General features: G+C 36.0%; 1 protein-coding gene across 5 annotated transcripts in view; it reads left to right on the top strand.

The window, feature by feature from the left end:
- FSD1L (fibronectin type III and SPRY domain containing 1 like) overlaps window positions 1-17,722 on the top strand; it is a 68,587-nt gene extending 50,865 nt beyond the window's left edge. Inside the window, exons 10-16 of one of the 5 annotated variants that reach the window (XM_069575523.1) lie at window positions 262-294; window positions 3,612-3,712; window positions 4,162-4,413; window positions 9,317-9,405; window positions 11,696-11,814; window positions 13,607-13,714; window positions 14,445-17,722. In XM_069575523.1, coding sequence (XP_069431624.1) covers window positions 262-294; window positions 3,612-3,712; window positions 4,162-4,413; window positions 9,317-9,405; window positions 11,696-11,814; window positions 13,607-13,697 — 685 coding nt within the window. In that variant the 3' untranslated portion in view covers window positions 13,698-13,714; window positions 14,445-17,722. Of the gene's footprint in view, window positions 1-261; window positions 295-3,611; window positions 3,713-4,161; window positions 4,414-9,316; window positions 9,406-11,695; window positions 13,158-13,606; window positions 14,181-14,444 lie in introns of those variants that run through there. The other 4 variants (XM_069575524.1, XM_069575527.1, XM_069575525.1 and 1 more) reach the window with 4 other exon arrangements.
- Window positions 17,723-20,572: the final 2,850 nt, after the last annotated feature.

Raw genomic sequence — 20,572 nt, 5'->3', positions numbered from 1 at the left:
GGGCCCCTGGTCAGCAACCTTGTGAACCAGAGACAGGCTTGGCACCTTGTGTTACCGTCAGACTGACTTAGGTAGTCTTAAAGTATGGAGGCCTCTTTTAACAGAGATGAATTGTATTCAAACTGAAATAAGGTGTAATCACTGTGAAACAGTGAATCAAAAGAAATTCCTCAGCCAACGTTTCTTCTGATTTTATTATATAAACTGTTAAATTTAAGTTGTAAAGCAATCTCTTAACAGTTGCCTATTTTTATCTGACAGTGTCCATGTTACTTCACTGAAGAAACATTCAAGGTGATGATCTATGTCTGTCTAGTTCTAGGATCTAGTCTATCTAGCTTGGCTGAATAACTTAAATTTTTCTTTAACCAATAAGCAGAACCCATTGCAGCAGCCTTCATAAGCTAAAATACTGCTTTGTGTAGACTGTCTGTATTGGTAGCTTATGTTTTGGATTTACAGCATTATATAGCATTATGCTTCATATTATTTAGATTATACTGTATATGATAACAAAACAATAAGCTCTGCTTTAAGTCTTTCTTGAATTGATTTCATTTATATGATTTTTTTCTGCATTTACTTATACCTGGCATCTTTCTTGTTGTGCTGTATTCAATATATCTAACATTACAGCTTTGCTTTTACAATTATTTGACATGAAGCAAGTTTAAAGTGTTCTATGATTTATAATAATCATACAATTTCAAAAGTATCAAAGATTAAAAAAAAGGTCATTACTGAAATTATTAGAACAGTGCCAGAAAGATGAATCATTTCAAATTGCACAAGTAATAATGTGCTGATTTGAAGATACCCCATATCTTTCCCAGAAACCAGAATGTGTTCTCTTTTCAAAATTATTGTCTTCTCTTTTTTCTAGTTTATTTGCTTATTATTGGTGAAAGTGATTCATAGTTGGTATATTAGAATTGTAAAATGCTGCTGGATTTGATAGGATCAGTGAAGTTTGGTCATTTGGAGATTTTTAGACTGCTTATGTTTATAATTTCAACATGTTATTTCTCTTTCTCTCATCTCTTTAAGCGTATTTTGTATGTGGGCTACTTCTGGAATGTTACATACATTTATTCTTTCCATAAATATTTATTTACTGTAGGATGTCAGCTGGATATTGTGGGGTTTATAGGGATAAACATGGTCCCTGCCTTCAAGGAATTTGCCCTAACTTATGTAGATGAGCTATCTCTCTATATATAAATAATAATAATCTGAGATAGAGATTGTGTTCAGTAGTATGTGTGAATCAGGGAGTTTGGAGGAAGAAAGATTTCCTGAGCTGCCAGATGTTGAAGTGGTCAATTAGGACAGTGAGCCAAACTGAAAGTAACAGTGCAGACTTTGCTCACTTACTGTGATAGCATAAGTAGGAGGCGCAGAGGAAGGGGTGCTAGGTCACCCAGTGTTCCGTTTTCACAGCAGAATGGCACGGGGTGCGGGTTAGGTAAACCAGAGCAGATGGCAGATGGTGAGTATCTGAGGACCATCTCACTGCCCAGGGAGAACAAACAAAAGCCTTCTTCTGTTTTGTGGACCTGAGGCCAAGGAAATGGGAAAGGTTAGGAGTGGGAAAGTATTGAGACGAGTGGAGAAAAGTGTCTTCCGACTGCTCCCCTACCCTTCCCCCTTTAAGGAGGTCTCTGAGGAGGCAGCTGGAAAGGGTCTCAGCTGAGGGCCCCCTCCCATAATGGAACCTCTGAATACAGGTATCTAATCTAGGAATGCAGACATGCATGGGAGCCTGGAGTTGCATAGGAGCAAGGGGGATTGCAACTCCCTCCAAAACCTGCAGTGAACTCGCAATGCACCAAGTCTGGTGAGGAGAAGGCAAGCATTTATAATTACTTCCTGTTAGGCCTGAAGGGTCATACACAGAATTTTGGCCTAGAGGTGGACTCCTCAGAAAGGTTACTTAGCCTGGTAGGATCTGGGAGACCTTCATTAGTGGATTAGTATTTAAGTTGGTTCTCAAGTAAGTGGAAGAATGTGTAGCATTTGGACTTGGCAGTGAGAGAACGAGAGATGGAAGGGAAATACACTGAGGCAGATTGCCTGAGTTTAAGGAACGCTTGAGCTGCTACTTTTAGCTGGATAGTGCCGTCCAGAGGTGGGCAGCCTGGAAAGGCAGTGCTGTGTGCTTAGTGCCGGGCTCCTCTGTCCTTGGGGATTCTGCAGGCAAGAATACTGGAGTGGGTTGCCATGCCCTCTTCCAGGGGATTTTCCCAACCCAGGGATCAAACCCAGGTCTTCCACATTGCAGGCAGATTCTTTACTGTCTGAGCCACAAGGGAAGTCCATGAATACTGGAGTGGGTAGCCTGTCCCTTCTCCAGGGGATCTTCCCGACCCAGGGGTCTCCTGCATTGCAGGCGGATTCTTTACCAGCTGAGCTACCCGGAAAAGCGGACCAAATCAAGAAGAACCTGAAATGCCATGCTAAGTTCTTTGTAGGTAGTAAGGAAGTACGTAAAGATTTTAGAGTGGGAGAATCAGAGTTAGGTTTATCTTCTAACAGTCAATTGGGAAGCTGATAAAACAGTCCAGATTAAAGATAACAAAGAACCTTAGTTGAGACAGTTGAGTGACTGAGGTATCTTTAAAGGGTGGAATCGTGTTTGCTTTGAGACAATAATAACTGTCGTACTTCTTGCAAAAATGTATTCAAGGTTGGAATTCTAGGGTGCTTCAATGGAAGACTTTTCCTTATTTAACTTTTCTTTGAAATTTAAATTGACATTCTCAATATTTACATCTGTTTTTCTTTTTGCCATGCTTTCCCTTTATTTCTTTACTGCTGGTAAGTTACGAATTTTTTGTTTTATGAATGCAGCAGTTTGATATAATTGAAATGTTAATTTTTAAACATCTTTTGAGGTTTGGTCTGTTTTGAGTTAGTGAAAGGCCTTAATGCTGTCCAGTTTACTATATCATATAATTTGAAAAAGGGAAGTCAAGTTGTATCTTGTCCATTTTAGTAGGAGAAATGCTTTATAATACTTGATATTACTCTGTGCATGGATTTGGGTAATTGCTATTTTTTTTTTTAAGAAGAAAAGATACAAAACAAAAATACCTCCTGCTTATGAAAATAAAAAAGTTATTTGATTATGATAAATCTTAAAAAGAAAAATAGCAATTACCCAAATCCATGCACAGAATAATATCAAGTATTATAAATCATTTCTCTTCCTAAAAAAAGACTTGCTTTTAATTTAAATTTAGCTGCAAGAAATGTAAGTTAAATAATCCATTATCTTTCTGCAGTTCTTTTTTTTCCCCTTGAGTTTTTTTTCCCCTTTTGTCTTGTCCCATTTTGGCGTTGTCTCATATTCCAACTGTGTATTAATTTGTACAAGCCTTGCTCTCTCTGCATGGTATTAGTGTTTTTAGCTTGCTTTATGTTGATGACTTCTTACATGTGTTATAATTGACAACTCTGTTTAATAGTAAATAATTCAAATAAAATTAAATGTTGCTTTTTGAGCAGCATGATTAGAAAGCTCTTCAAACTTTCCTTTTATCTGTAATTTTAGTTTGTGAAACATGTACAACATAGAATATTTGTTTTTCTTTTTGTTTCTGTTTATATAGAAGTGGTACCCCATCCCCTAAACGGACATCTGTAGGCTCCAGGCCACCAGCAGTAAGAGGCAGCAGAGATCGTTTTACGGGGGAATCGTACACAGTGTTGGGTAGGATAAACATAATAATTCTTCATTATCTCAGATTAAAAGCATCACAGTCACATGGGTGGACTTTCTACTCAGGGGTGGTGTGGCTGCCTGTGTATTGAATGAATATTTGCCAAAATTTCTACCCCTGGAAGCCTAGTTGCTTTGGTAGGTTTTCAAATTATCTTTTTATTGATATGTTTTAAATTCTACTTCAGTTTATGTAGTACTCCACATTTATAACTCTTAAGGGGATAATAAGGAAGAAAAGTTCTGAAGCCTTTTGTATTCAGAGAAGTTAGTAAACATACAAGTCATTATAGCAGATACTCTGCATTTAGTGTCTGTGTAACAGGATTATTCTCCTGAATCAGACTTTTTGGTGTCATTTTGTGGGGTCAAATATAGGTAAAACTCTGTAAGTCATAAGAAAGAGGTAAGAGTTAAATTTACCTTCTAATCTTTTGTAGGAGACACAGCTATTGAAAGTGGACAACATTATTGGGAGGTCAAGGCCCAGAAGGATTGTAAATCCTACAGTGTGGGAGTAGCGTACAAGACTTTGGGTAAATTTGACCAGTTGGGAAAGACAAACACTAGTTGGTGTATCCATGTGAACAACTGGCTACAGAACACATTTGCAGCAAAGCATAATAATAAAGTCAAAGCCTTGGATGTTGCTGTTCCTGAAAGAATAGGTGTATTTTGTGATTTTGATGGGGGTAAGTTTGCTGATTTTCTCCTAAGTCATTTCATCATCATTGTTTGTATTTCATTACTCTGCATTGTGCTTAGTTGCTCAGTCATGTCTGACTCTTTACGGCCCCATGGACTGTAGCTTGACAGACACCTCTGTCCATGGGATTCTCCAGGCAATGGGTTGCCATGCCCTCCTCCAGGGGATCTTTGCAACCCAGGGATTGAGCCCAGGTCTCCCACATTGTAGGTGGATTCTTTACTGTCTGAGCCACCAGAGAAGCCCATGCTTTCCTATAGTAATAATCTGTACGGAATTTCCACTAGTATTGTGGTAAGGATGTTTTGACCTACTAGGATTTGATCACAAACATAACTTCAGGTCTGTAGTTGACTGAAAGGGTATGTGATGTCTGCTTGCAGGCCTACAAAAGCTCTCATCTATAATATACTAAGTCAGTCTGAAAAAAAGATGTTGCTAATTTTAGTCATGAGCATTAAAATGTTTTAGGCCTATTTTAATTCCTTCCTTACCTTGTTTTGTTAACTGTTAAGAGTGGTAGGGTCAGATTTTTTTGAGTCAAAATAGACCTTAGAAATTACCCAATCCTTTTGCCACATAGTATGATTTCCTTATTACATTATCTCTGTGAGTAGTTGCCACTCCTATGCTTGCACATTTCTTTGTGAAGCTAATGGTCTTAGAAGGCAGCCTGTTTCACTGTAGGATAACATTTGATTAGAAGGTTTTTCTTAAGTCAGTTCGTTTTGTCTCTCAATAACTTCTGAGACTCTTGCTGTTAAGTCTTGTCATTTGAAGAAACACAGAATTATGTTCCCTAATTTATATTTACATTATAATCCTTATTTGTTTAAAAACTAACATTGCTTCTCTTTCCCTGTTTTTCCAGACTGTACATTCTCTGTAACATTAGCTGTTCCTTTTAATTTAATTTTTCCAAACCTTTATTATCACCTGTGGTTGTATACTGTGTCTATATATATTTTAAAGATTGATTCTCAAAGTAGAACACACAACTTCACACCACCGTAGATTAGTGATTTGGCAGCATGATTTCTAGTAATATGACTTCACAGCATTGTAGATCAGTATTGAGCTGGTAGCCACCTAATCCACTAGATCTTTTTTCCATTGAGTTCTGGCAGATTATCGTTTCCCTCTGATGTTAGGCAGTGTAGAGGTGTTTCTTTGCTGTTTGTAACTCAAATGAAGAACACTGATTTGTCCTTAAGTTTCATCTTAATAGATTTTGCCAATCTTCCCTCCTCTTAAGAGCATCTAAAAATTAACTTGGTGTTTATCTTTAAGCTTTTTCAGTTAGGTATTTGATAAGTATCTTGTCTACTGTCATCTAAATATAAAACTTTTGTAGATGAAGTAGGGAACAAAAGTAATTCCCTAAATGCCTCACTCCAAGTTGACACTTAAAGCTAATAAAACCAAGTTTTATGATTTTAAGTAATGTTATGTCCAAAGAGTTCCATGAAGTATCAACCTAGTTATTCAAAAAGGAAAAAAATTGACTTTGGATTGATTTCTTTTTAGTGATGACATGTCAGTTTTGCTGTATTTTTAAAAATTTACTCACTTAGACTCATAAATAATTTTCCTCAGGATAAATAGTAAATTTATTGGCATATCAATATATTTTTTATTTTTAAACTACAAGATAGCATTTGCTTATCTTCTTCTGTCTCTTTTCCCATACTTTGTGATTCCTTAAATATAAGTATAATTAAAGATACTTAAAGATTAAGTATAATTAAAGATTCCTTAAGGATAGTGAAAGTGAAAAGTGAAAGTGAAGTCACTCAGTTGTGTCCAACTCTTTGCGACCTGTGGACTGTAGCCCACCAAGCTCCTCCGTCCATGGGATTCTCCAGGCAAGAATACTGGAGTGGGTTGCCATTTCCTTCTCCAGGGGATCTTCCTGACCCAGGGCTCGAACCCAGGTCTCTCACATTGTAGGCAGATGCTTTAACCTCTGTACAACCAGGGAAGCCCCATAGGATAGGATAGGAAGGATAGTGAGAAGTGTAATTGTTAACCTAAAGCATAGGATATAGAAAAAAATTGTAATGTAGGATGGGATCAGATTCTGAGGGCCTTGAAAAATAATAATAAGCTAGTCTTTTTTTGGTAGTTGAAGAAGGATTTCTGTTTATTTTAGAAAACTGTAGTTATATGATGGTAATATAGTTTTAGACATATTAGAGAATAAATGGTTAAATGTGGAAGAGGTTGCAAAATACTGAGAGAGGAAGGCTTTTCAAGGTGGTCTTTAAGTAATACAGACAGGACCATGTCTGTTTCGTTAAGTATTATGTCCTTATTGCTTGGCAAGTGCTTTACACCAGTTCAGTTCAGTTCAGCCACTCAGTCGTGTCTTGACTCTTTGCAACCCGATGAACTGCAGCACACCAGGCATCCCTGTCTATCACCAACTCCTGAAGCTTACTCAAACCCATGTCCGTCGAGTCGGTGATGCCATCCAACCATCTCATCCTCTATCATTCCCTTCTCCTCCTGCCTTCAATCTTCCCTAGCATCAGGGTCTTTTCAAATGAGTCAGTTCTTTGCATCAGGTGGCCAAAGTATTGGAGTTTCAGCTTCAGCATCAGTCCTTCCAATGAATATTCAGGATGGACTGGTTGAATCTCCTTGCTGTCCAAGGGACTCTCAAGAGTCTTTTCCAACACCACAGTTAAAAAGCATCAATTCTTTGGTGCTCAGCTTTCTTTATAGTCCAACTCTTACATCCATACATGACCACTGGAGAAACCATTGCTTTGACTAGATGGAACTTTGTTGGCAAAGTAATGTCTCTGCTTTTTAATATGCTTTCTAGTTTGGTCATAACTTTTTTCCAAGGAGTAAGTGTCTTTTAATTTTATGGCTGCAGTCACCATTTGCAGTGATTTTGGAGCCCCCCAAAATAAAGTCTGCCACTGTTTCCACTGTTTCCCCATCTATTTGCCATGAAATGATGGGACCAGATGCCCTGATCTTAGTTTTCTGGATGTTGAGTTTTAAGCCAACTTTTTCACTCTCCTCTTTCACTTTCATCAAGAGGCTCTTTAGTTCTTCTTCGCTTTCTTCCATAAAGATGGTGTCATCTGCATATCTGAGGTTATTGATATTTCTCCCAGCAATCTTGATTCCAGCTTGTGCTTCATCCAGCCCAGCGTTTCTCATGATGTACTCTGCATATAAGTTAAATAAGCAGGGTGACAATATACAGCCTTGATGTACTCCTTTTCCTATTTGGAACCAGTCTGCTGTTCCATGTCCAGTTCTAACTGTTGCTTCCTGATCTGCATACAGATTTCTGAAGAGGCAGGTCAGGTGGTCTGGTATTCCCATCTCTTTCAGAATTTTTCACAGTTTGTTGCCATCCACACAGTCAAAGGCTTTGGCATAGTCAATAAAGCAGAAATAGATGTTTTTCTGGAACTCTCTTGCTTTTTCTATGATCCAGCAGATGTTGGCAATTTGATCTCTGGTTCTTCTGCCTTTTCTTTACCAGCTGAGCCACAAGGAGGGTATTCTCTGCTTTTTCTGAATCCAGCTTGAACATCTGGAAGTTCACAGTTCACATACTGTTGAAGCCTGGTTGGAGAATTTTCAGCATTACTTAACTAGCGTGTCAGATGAGTGCAGTTGTGCAGTAGTTTTAACATTCTTTGGCCTTGCTTTCTTTACATAGTAAACCCTTAATAAGTATTGGTTGAGTGATTAGTGGTAAGAGATGCCTGAGCAGTGGGGAATCAAAAAGAATGGATTTGATGGTGTGAAAGTAGAATTCATAGGACTTGGCTACTAAAAATATGGATTGGAGGAAGGGACGCAGAAGAACTAAAGATGACTGAGGTTCTATCCAGTGTGATCAAAAGGATGATCATGCCATCAACACAGTAGAGAGTATAGAGGATCCTGCGGAAAGATGAGATACCAGTGGAACAGCCATGTGGCATTACTTAGCTGAAGCTAAATATTAGTTATGGCATCACAGAACGGCCACTGAATATTGCGCAGAACCGTTAAGTGTTGTTGCTCTTCTGTACGCTAACTTTGTGACCGCATATAGGTTGCTTGGCATTTTGAAGTAGTTTATATAAATAGGAGACATAATGTTAGATTCTTTTCTAGTAGACATAATGTTAGTTCTTAGCTGATTTATTATGGGAACTTTATAGAGAGAAAAGATCCTAGACAAGCATCTACGTTTAGAATAGGAGGAAAAGAAAAGAAACAAAAGATATCCTCAGGATAAAGAAACAAACCAAGAGAATAGTCATGAGAGAAAAGTCTGAAGAAATGACAATAGTTGCAAGGGTGTCATCAGGTTGGACAGTTAGGTGGTCAGAAGGATAGTGATTTATTACATGATCATTGTTGAAAGACTGTCAGGAGACCTTAAAAAAGAACTAAAACTGAAGCAGTGATCATTATACCGTGATTTTAGAGATTAGGGTATGAGTATGGCTTTAAGTAATTAGAGGACAAAGTCTAATAGAGTAAACCTTAAATGGTGATAGGATTGAGTGGAAAGGCCGGTTATAGTAAAAAAAAAAAGGGGGGGGGGGAGAAATAACTGTGGTTTTTACTGGACTAAGGCACCATTTGTTAAATAATGGTAAAAAAGAGAAGTCTATAGTTGAATAATTGGATAGTACCAGATTATGGAAGCACTATGGAGATCTTAAAGAGCAGGGAAAGAAAAGTGGATTGGGGCTTTTTCTTAAACATGTTTACTACCGATTTTCAAGTGAGAATTCCTAAGTCCAGTCTTCAAAGTGACAAATATTCATTTGGTTGTTACTTTTATGCATGATTATATGTTAGACTTAATTAGATGTTAATTTTTTTTTCCAATAATAAATGTGACTTTTTTTTCTTCCCTCTAGGTCAGCTTTCTTTCTATGATGCAAACTCAAAACAGTTGTTGTATTCCTTTAAGGCAAAATTTTCTCAGCCAGTACTACCTGGTTTCATGGTTAGTATCTAATTTATATTTGGTTTGGCAACTTTAAGGAGAATATCTATGCTATCTATTTCGGGAAACACAATATCTTATTTTTTTCTTATATTCCTTTTTCTTTCCCCAGTCTACCTTTCCTACGTCTGTGATTGTATGTTTTTGGTATATTTTTGGTTAAGTAAGTGTTGAGACATAAAAGTCTGCAAATCATAAGCATGTAGTTTGATCAGTGTTTTCATAGGACTGCACTCTTTTTTGTAACCAGGGTCTTGGTCAGGAAGTGGAACATTGTACCCATTTCCAGCCTCTAATGGCCTTCCTCTAAAGAGATGACTGTCTTGAGTTTTAGAATACCATAAATTCATTTGCCTCCCTTTCAACTTTGTATAAATGGAATCTTACAATATCTTTTGGGCTCAACATTCATTTGTGAGATTTATGCATGTTTTTCCATGGTGTGGTAGTTCACATAGTTTTATATGTATATGTATAGTTTTTCATTGTATGACTATATCAGGATTTATTTACACATTCTAATTTAGTTGACTACTTGAGTGCTTTCCCATTGGAGACATTTACAAATAGAACTTCTATAAATATTCTTGTTAATGTCATGCTTTGCCCAGCTCAAGGTCACAGAGATATTTTCTTTTGTTTTTTTTCTTGTAACTTTATAATTAAAAAGTTTTACATTTAGGTCTTGATCCATTTTGAGTTAATTTTTATATGTGATACAGAGTATAGTTTAAGATCTGGATCTGTTTTTTGCATATGGATATCCATGCGTTCCAGTGCCACTTTCCGAAAAAGACTAACCTTTCTCCATTGATCTGCTTTTCCACTTTTGTGCTAGATATTTTGAGTAAATATTTCTGTAAATCACTTAATTTTCAATAAAATAATATGATAGTTTCATAATCAGAGTAGCATTTGTATTTCTAAAATTTATTTTTCATTGAAATACAGTTGATTTACAATGTTGTATTAATTTCTTCTGTACAACACAGTGACTCAGGTGTACACACATATACTTCTTTTTTCCTTGACTAAGCTGTCTGCAGGATCTTAGTTCCCTGACCAGGGGTTGCATCTGAGCTCTGGCAGTGAAAGCGCTGAGTCCTAACCACTGGATCGCCAGGGAATTCCTCTATACACTCTTTTTTATATTCTTTTCCATTATGGTTATCCGAGGATATTGGATATAGTTCCCTGTTTATACTCTAGGATCTTGTTTTGTATCTGTTCTCTGTGTAATAGTTTGTTAACCCCAGACTCCCAGTCTACCCCTTCCCTAACCACATCCCCCTTGGCAGCCATGAGTCTATTCTATCTGTGACTCTGTTTCTGTTCCATAGATAGGTTCATTTGTACCACATTTTCTTGTATTTTAAGAGTTATCATTACTGAACCTTAAAGTTTAAGAATTTTGGAATGTTAATTATATAGCCACGTGTTTCACAGTCTGCAGATTCTTTGTAACTATACTATGGTTACTGAGTAAATATTGAATACTTAGGATATATTTGAAGGTGGGAATACATAAAAAATTTCTAGAATCTCCCTTGCTTTAATTTAAGCTTGTCTGCTACATACATGGCAGTTGATGATAGTTTAAATGATTCATATTTTCACATTTTAATTCTCTTGACTCTATTCCATATCAGTTATTTACTTTACTGAATGATAGCTGCTTTGTTCAACACAAGTGAAGCAGTTTTATCTTTCACAAACTCATTCACATTTATGATAATAGAATATGGCAAGTATATTTGGATATTGCCATTTGTGTTTTTCTCAGATTATCTTTGAGAATTATAAAAGGGTTCTTATTGTTAACAAGTTAGGGAAGAAGCTAATGGGATTACTCTGTTAACAGAGGGGTGTTAGATTCCTATAGTTTCAGGCCACAACCCATTGTCAAAACCCAAGGCAGTAATTGGGATGAAGAAGATGAGTCTTTGTGTACTTCTCTTGGTTGTGAACTTTAGTATCAGTAATGATGGTATCTTTTGACTAAATTAATCCAGTTTAGTCTCTGAATTTCTACGGCCCTATTTCCCTCCTGTGTGTAGCTCCAGTGAGTTCTGCTGTCATAAGACTTCCTTTGGCCAATATGGTTCTAAAAGACCCCTGAGTTAGCCTTTCTACTTCCCCTCAGTTCACATATGAAGGTTTTCCATTTGGAATTTGATGATGTTCACTTGTGTTCACTTATTTTTGCCTTTTAGATGGAAAAATGTCAGGATCCCTTAAGTCTTCACTTGGTTTGAAGTCTGATTGCAGCTTTGTTTCTGTCCTCTCTTAGGTTTGGTGTGGTGGACTTTCTTTGAGTACTGGGATGCAGGTTCCAAGTGCTGTGAGGACTCTTCAGAAAAGTGAAAATGGAATGACTGGCTCCACTAGCAGCTTAAACAATATTACTCAGTAATGCCTACTCAGAATATGTTTATCTTCCTTCCCCCACTCCTTTTTGATTGGGTGGCCTTTTCCGTGCAGTTACTAATTGCAGCAGTTTACAAGTGGTGGAAGTCAGGTTTGCTACCTTCTGCTCTAAGGTCTGGAATCTGTTTGCATCCGGCACCTCGTAGGAAGCATTCACAGGCGCCTGCTGTGGGGTATCAGAGAAGCAAGTAGACATCTAGCAAGAAACTGATGTTTTGAAGAGTAAATGGGAAAAAAAAAGGCAGTGTTTAAGTAGTTACATAGAAACTCATTTTTGTGTGTGTTGGATTACTCTGACTATTCTAAAATGTTTAGTTATATATGGTAGCCCTAGGACCTGAGGGAAAAGCATTTATATCTTTCCTCTATACGTTCCTTTTTTTTAATGTCATCATTACCTATTATTTCTTACACTGAAGCTTTAAAACTGTACAGTCTTCCATGGTTTTCTAAAAACTGAAAAAATTGATTGGGCATGCTAGAAAGGTTTTCTCAGTAGTTTATTTTTCCCCTTTTATAAATAAGTTGAGGTTTGCTAAATGATTGTCTTTTATTTTTCAACTAGATTGTATATCATTTTCTTCTTTCCAAATATTGTGACATTTCTCTCAGTTTATAACTCAAAACAGAGAGTGGACAGGAAGTGTTTCTAGATATAATAGCTTTAAATTGCCCAAATTTCAGTTTTTTACCTGCTGCAAAGGGATATTCTTTATACATTACCTTGTTTAATTAGACTTCTTTCCATTATTTTGAATGATGGGTAAGATTTTTTAAAGCTTTATATTTTCTGATTTTTTTTTGTCTAGTTTAATAGAAACTTTAATAGTTTTGATAAAATTCCCACTTGAATTTGGTGTAATAACTGGTAATAATTATGCTTATTTTTAACATTTTTAGTAAGGTAAAAGATCATTAAAGCTATATAGAAAGTAGAAAAAGCTACCTATTCAAGTTTTATCTATAAGGAATAGGTTATAAAGGGAGGTGCCTAAAACTATCCTTTACTGAAGTCATCTATATCTGCTTTTTAATAAGATGGAATGGTTAAAAACAAAGAGTTTTGAAAAAACTATGTATCTCTGACTTATTTGGCACATGAATTTTTCAGACATACCTATTCAGAGGTTATTTTTTTCTCAGTCTTTTTGCTACTTAATTTGCTTTCTAAAGGATCATAATTCTTCAAAAAAAAATTAACATAGAGTGATCTTTACCATATGTAAGGAAGATGTGTTAAACCATGAGTAACACCCATGATTATTGAGCAAAGCATTTATATTTTTTAAGTTGATTAAAATTTGTAACAAGTTCTTTAAGCCAAATTGAAAGTTGTCATTACAGTATTTAAGAATTCCTTGAGCATTTTCAAGAGGTCTGGGTTTGTATATTCCTTAATTTTTGAAGCTGACTTTTTCATTACTTTCTCATATTGACGTTCTTCCATTCATATTTTAAGTATATTGTCTTATGATACCTTTCTCCCTAGAAGTGACCATTGCTGTGTACATTTTAGTTACTTTAGTTACTATGTGAAAGACTTGTGGGATAGGAACAGCTCAGTCTCTCTTAAAGTTTATTGTTTACTGATGGGATATTTTGTTCTTTGTAAAACAAATCTAATGAGGAATTTTATTCAAACTGGGTATTCATTTTTCCAGAGGAGAGTCATATCTATACCATTGTCTGATAACATATTTTAAAAAGCATAAGGCTCAGTAGATATTGTTTTGATTCTCCAAATAAATATAATTTTGATTTTTGTTTTTCCTAGAGATTTTGAAAGAATTTCTGGATGTCCTGTTCTCTGCAGCAGGGTTATTGCAGGACCTAAGGAAACAGGAAGTTATAATTCTCTCTCATAAAGTTAAACCTGAAAGCAGTAAGTTAGTGGTGGAGCTGCTTTATGTGAACAGTCATGTATATTTTAACAAAAATGACACTGAAAAAGCCAGAGGTTCTTGTATAAAAACTTTTACTATTATGTCTGTATAATTATATCCTGTTTTTAATTTTAAGTGCCTTCTTCCTCTTAAGCATGCTCTCAGTCCATGCCCCATGCATTGTCAACTGATACTTAAACCAGAGACCATTATGTAATACTGGTGAGGAGTTCTATTGCAGGGGCATGAGGAAAGGAAAATACTAGTCAGGGGCTGGAGGAGTACATATGATTCTTGTGTGTGCTCATCCCATCATTTGAAACCCTTCATATAAAATATTCTAGTATCATTTGGAAAAATGCATTTGAAGTAATACTTTCATACTTCAGAATAAGAATCTGGGGTTTCCCTCTTACTATGCTTCTTCTTAAAGGTCCCCCCCTCCCCAAAAAAACAAAAACAAAATGTGTGGACTTTTAGGTTAATTCATTTACGATTATTTGTGTTAAGTTAAATTGGAGGAAGTGTGTCGTTCTCATTTTCAAACTAGAAAATAATAACTATAGTGCCTGTTTACATAGTCTCAAATTAAGGTAACTGTTAACTTGACACAATATATACATTCTCATTAACATTGGAATTAAAAAATATTGAGATTTTTTGCTCAATTGAAGACATGAAAAATTGGTATACTCTTTAAAATTTTTTTTTTTTACTCTGTTTTGACAGGTCAAACATGATTGCTTTCTACAAAAGAAATGCATGAGAGGTTGATGGTAGTGGATATACCACAGGTGTAAAAAATTATGTTTTATAAAAATATACACTTAGTATTGCCTTTCTCTTTTAGCAGTTGAATCTCAAACCAGTTGTAGTAAACTGGATAAAAAATGAAGGAGTTGCCTTAAGCACTTTAGAAAAAAGAATTTTTTTACATTTCGTTTTGACTCTTTGGACTGACTGTCACATACATCTTTAACTTTTCGTAAATATGTACATACCAAATATTTACTAAGTGCACATAGAAATTTAATATACAGTAATTCTTTGAATGTTCCAGGTGTAGGTAGACAATTTGAAAGTATTAAAGGTGTGCCTGTCTGTACAGGGGTTTAACTGATGGAATCTGTACTATTTTGACAAACCATGAACTGCTGCTGTACAGCTAGACTTCACCGAATTTGTTCTGCAGTCATTTTCCCCCATATTGTCATCTGAAGAGACATACTGGCTTGGTTTTATTTGCTCACTTATGAAATTAAAGTATGCGCAGTATTATGTATAATTTGAATTTTTGTGCTGATCTTCAGTGATATAAAGAAGAAAAATGATTTAGTTGGGCTAAGATACTCTTATTTCATGACTTACCCAGAATGATTAGTTTTCCTACATATACTTTAAATCACATAAAATTATTAAGTTACTTAGTGTCTTTTGGAAACATATGGGGAAAATTGGAAAAGGATATATATGAAAAATGATCATTTCAAAGTATTCATTAGAAGGGATAGTGTAGACTTCCATAAAATATGTGAATCTGAGCTAAACAGACTAAGGACTGTATTTAAAAATCATCATGATAATTCTTTTGGAGAAAACTCCATATTTGTAAGATCAGTATTCATTCATTTGTTAATTTGTGTAACAAATATTTAAGTCTGGGATGGCAGTCATACTTTCTGTTCAGATTTCCTAACTTTGTGAAGTTTGATTTTCTGTGCGTACAGTGCTTTTGCTGCTTTTGAGAGGTATGACAAAGTTTGCATCTTAAAAACAATGTTTTTGCTAATCAGTCAGAAATTTTAAAAAGTAAATGTTAAGAGTTTATAAAAAATTATAATTAACTGCATGTAAAATGGTTCACCTATATGTAGTCATGTAAGATGTTTCTAAAAAGTTTCTTCCTTGATTTTATTTTTACACTGAATATATTATTTTAGGGAAGTGAATGGTCAGCATAAATAACCATAAAGTTATTTGTTATTTTAAATTTATATTTCATAATGCCAGTGCTGGAGCATTTATAAGTGATCATGAATTTTCCTTAATCATTGCAGAAAGATTACCTCGTAGTTAGTATAGTTTTAGTTTTATGTATATCTTACAGTATTCATATTATGCAAATACTTGTGATCCCGATGTCACATATGATAGCTTTGTTACCTGGAATATTTGATTAATGTAAATAAGCTTTTTGAGTAATTTGGAGGTTAACTGGATCACACATGGTATATGTTTTTGTTGAAGATACATTGTTGGGTATGCCATATAAAGGTTAGTATTCACTTATAAAATAAATATCAGAGATTACTATAGTACTTTTCTCCTCAGACTACTCACATTCAAGTTAAAACAGTATTTGTTATTTCTGAGTCAGTATAAGGTACTGACTTTTGATTTGTAATCATTTGAGCTGTGTTAGTTTAAATTGGTATATTTTCTTAACGGTACCCAATCAATATATGTTGGTTCTTGGGGATGAACATGCAGAGGATTTCACATTATGTAGGACAGCCCGTAAGTTAATGTGTTTGCTTTGCCTTGGAGCTAATTAAGTTTATTGTAAGTGATTGGTAAAAGATATTTTTGTTAGTGTTAGAACATTTTGGAGAGCTTAAGGGTTATGAGAATGCTTTTTTTTTTTTTTTTAACATTTCCAGAATCTCTAAGATACCAAAGCATTGCATCTAATTTACCTTTTAGGGGAGACTCTTTAAAATCAAATTTATAACTAATTCATACAATAAGATATATAATAGCTAAAGTTTTGAAATGATTTGTATTAAAAACCACTAGTCTTTAAATTTTCTAGATATAACAAAAACATTTTGGCTTAATTTCTTTTAAAGTATTTAAAATTAATCACCTTAGCTCTACCATATACTATATCTATGATCTCTACATAATCACTTATCATCTTTGGGCTTCCATTGCCTTACATAAAGGCAATGTAACTTGCCTTTACAACAATATAACTTGTTCAGCCTACCTCACAGGGCTGTTGTGAGGAATAAAATGAAATGGAGTATATGAAATAGATTCAACCACAGTAAAATGCTATGTAAATGTGAAGTGTTACTTTTAGTTAATAATGGACTTAAGTGTTTGGATACCTCTAGATGCCATTTACTTTGATAAAGCATGTGCTTAAAGTGGTATCACCAGGACATGAAACCTGATTGTTTTTTTAAAGCCTGATTAAAATATCCTTTAACATTTTTAGTTTATGCATGACTTGTGGCCTTTTTGTATTTTCTCATCAAGGTGTATTCTATATCAAGACTTCTAGAACTGTAAAATTTCTCCCATAGCATTAATGTGTGTCAGAGTAGAATAGTAGCATAAATAAATGATTTAAGCTGTGTTTCCATCCAGGCATTTGCACTTTCATGACTGCCCAATGCCACTTGCAAAGACTGAATTTGGCCTAAATAATTCTTTGCAAAATACCAGCTTTGGAATGGTTCAACAGTTTGTTGTCATTGGATGGATGATATAAGGTGTATGTGACCATTTAAAACATTTGATAACTTTTGTTGCATTATCATTTTTAAAAACACAATGACACATTTCAAAACTCTGTTATCCTGGATATCATTTATCTCTCCTAACATAACTTGTTTTGCTTCAAACTGAATTAAGTGGCTTACAAATTATCTTGATCCATAGATTATTTGGTTTTTCTACCATCTGGACATGATTTTGCTATGCAGTTCTGATAATAAAAATTCTAATTCCTCAGGTTTAATGTTTAAGTTAAAGATGAACATTAATGAACTACTTACAATGTACGCAGTGCTGAAAACTAGTGTTTTATAATAAGCATTTTGCCTCATATTTTGGAAGCAAGACAAAGCTTTTAAAGTGGTTTTTGAAATTTCAAAATAGAGTATTCAAGATAGAGTAACTTGTATGTTGAAATGATTTTATGTTCTGTATAGAATAACCAAATTCTTAAAAAAGCACCTGGAATATCTCATCTAAAAATTAAACTTTTTTTTTCTTGCTTTCTTTTGCTTCAGTTCTTGCATTTTATCCACTCTTATTAAATATCTACAGTGTGCTGTTGAGCATGAGAGATAAAAAAGCCATTAGGAATTTTGCCTCCAAAGGTTTTTTTTATTTTAGAGCAGTGCTATTCAATGCAATTGTTTGCAATGACAGAACGTTCTGTAACCTGGGCTGTCCAACACAGTAAGCCACTAGCCACAGCCACCTGTTGAGCACTTTAAATGTGTATAGCTAGTTCAACTAGGGAACTAAAATTTTCATTGTAACTTAAATGTAAAAGCCACATCTTGCTAGTATTAATACCTGCTGCTTGTACAGTGCAGCTATTGATGCTGTAACTATTATATAAACCAGGAACTTAGTTTCTGTCTTTGGAAGTTGTCACATCTTGGATTACATTTTGGTAGCTAAGACAGAATCAGAAGCTCAGATTTTTTTAATTTATATTGTAACTTGAAACCAGTTTGGGAGATAAAAGAAAACCAGTCAACGACCAGACAAGGCTGGAGCTCTTGTAACTAAGATCATTTTTACCAAGAGAAGAATGAAGAGATACTAGATAGTTTTGAGTCACAGGGAGAAGAGTATGACAAAGATACTGAGAAACCAATACCTTCATACAGAAAATGTTTTCCAAGGATGATTTCTTTGGACAAATATACAATTTATGGGTTTCATAAAGTTTTTAAATAACTAAAGATGGAGCGTGAGTGGGTGCAACGTTTCTGGAGAACAAGTAATATCAAGGTGTTCAGTTCAGTCGCTCAGTCGTGTCCGACTCTTTGTGACCCCATGAATCGCAGCATGCCAGGCCTCCCTGTCCATCACCAACTCCCGGAGTTCACCCAAACTCATGTGCATTGAACCGGTAATGCCATCCAGCCAACTCATCCTCTGTCATCCCCTTTTCCTCCTGCCCCTAATCCCTCCCAGCATCAGGATCTTTTCCAGTGAACACCCAGGACTGATCTCCTTGCAGTCCACGGGACCCACAAGAGTCTTCTCCAACACCACAGTTCAAAAGCATCAATTCTTCGCCACTCAGCTTTCTTTACAGTCCAACTCACATCCATACGTGATCACTGGGAAAACCATAGCCTTGACTAGACAGACCTTTGTTGGCAAAGTAATATCTCTGCTTTTGAATATGCTATCTAGTTTGGTCATAACTTTCCTTCCAAGGAGTAAGTATCTTTTTAATTTCATGGCTGCAATTACCATCTGCAGTGATTTCGGAGCCCCAAAAAATAAAGTCTGACACTGTTTCCACTGTTCCCATCTATTTGCCATGAAGTGACAGGACCAGATGCCATGATCTTCGTTTTCTGAATGCTGAGCTTTAAGCCAACTTTTTCACTCTCCTCTTTAACTTTAATCAAGAGGCTCTTTTAGTTCCTCTTCACTTTCTGCCATAAGGGTGGTGTCATCTGCATATCTGCAGTTATTGATATTTCTCCCGACAATCTTGATTCCAGCTTGTGCTTCTTCCAGCCCAGCATTTCTCATGATGTACTCTGCATATAAGTTAAATAAGCAGGGAGACAATATACAGCCTTGACGTACTCCTTTTCCTATCTGGAACCAGTCTGTTGTTCCATGTCCAGTTCTAACTTGCTTCCTGACCTGCATACAGGCAGGTTTCTCAAGAGGCAGGTTAGGTGATCTGGTATTCCCATCTCTTTCAGAATTTTCCACAGTTTATTGTGAGCCACACAGTCAGAGGCTTTGGCATAGTCAATAAAGCAGAAATAGATGTTTTTCTGGAACTCTCTTGCTTTTTCCATGATCCAGCAGATGTTGGCAATTTGATCTCTGGTTCTGCTGCCTTTTCTAAAACAAGCTTGAACATCTGAAATTTCACGGTTCACGTATTGCTGAAGCATAGGAACCTGGAATGTTAGGTCCATGAATCAAGGCAAATTGGAAGTGGTCAAACAGGAGATGACAAGAGTGAACGTCGACATTCTAGGAAGTCAGCGAAGTAAAATGGACTGGAGTGGGTGAATTTAACTCAAATGACCATTCTGTCTACTACTGTGGGCAGGAATCCCTTAGAAGAAATGGAGTAGCCATCATGGTCAACAAAAGAGTTCGAAATGCAGTACTTGGATGCAATCTCAAAAACAACAGAATGATCTCTGTTCATTTCCAAGGCAAACGATTCAATATCACAGTGATCCAAGCCTATACCCCAACCAATAACACTGAAGAAGCTGAAGTTGGACAGCTCTGTGAAGACCTAGCAAGACCTTTTAGAACACTACCCCCTGCCGGGGTCCAGCCCCGGTGGATCCAGGGAATTCGAAGTGGGACGGCATTGGCGAGGAAAGACTTACTTATTTATTAATGTAAGATTAGGTTAGGAAGAAATAGTGTAGTAGGAAAATTAAGTGGGGAGAAGAGGCTGATTAACTTGGGTTACGTGGAAAACCAATAAAGTTCCAGACAAGGAGCTTGCACCGTCTACGTTAGGCCGCTGGTGCCTGTTTGTATATCGGAGAGTGCCCCGCCTTGGGCTTGCTCTCTTACGGATCTTAGAAGCTGGGGCAAGTAAGTAGACACAGTGAGCCTCCGCGTTCCAAGAGATCAGCCTGAAAAGGAGAGGGAGGGAGCAAGAGAAAGAATCGACACGGCGGAGGCCAGTCCAGCGACTGGCTCCCCTTCTATTGTCCTTCAAGGCCTTTTATACTTTTGGTTATACATAGAGATCAATGGGTAATACAAAATTATGTAGCGTTAGCGGCCCAGACTCTTTCTGTATATCTTTTTGTATACAAAAGGTCTCAGGTGATTTACATTATCTTCAGGCCAAGAGGCTTGTTAACACTTTTTGGCTCTCTTCCTTA

Source organism: Ovis canadensis, chromosome 2 (assembly GCF_042477335.2).
Source record: "Ovis canadensis isolate MfBH-ARS-UI-01 breed Bighorn chromosome 2, ARS-UI_OviCan_v2, whole genome shotgun sequence".
NCBI lineage: Eukaryota > Metazoa > Chordata > Mammalia > Artiodactyla > Bovidae > Ovis > Ovis canadensis.
This window is presented reverse-complemented; position numbering and strand designations above follow the sequence as displayed.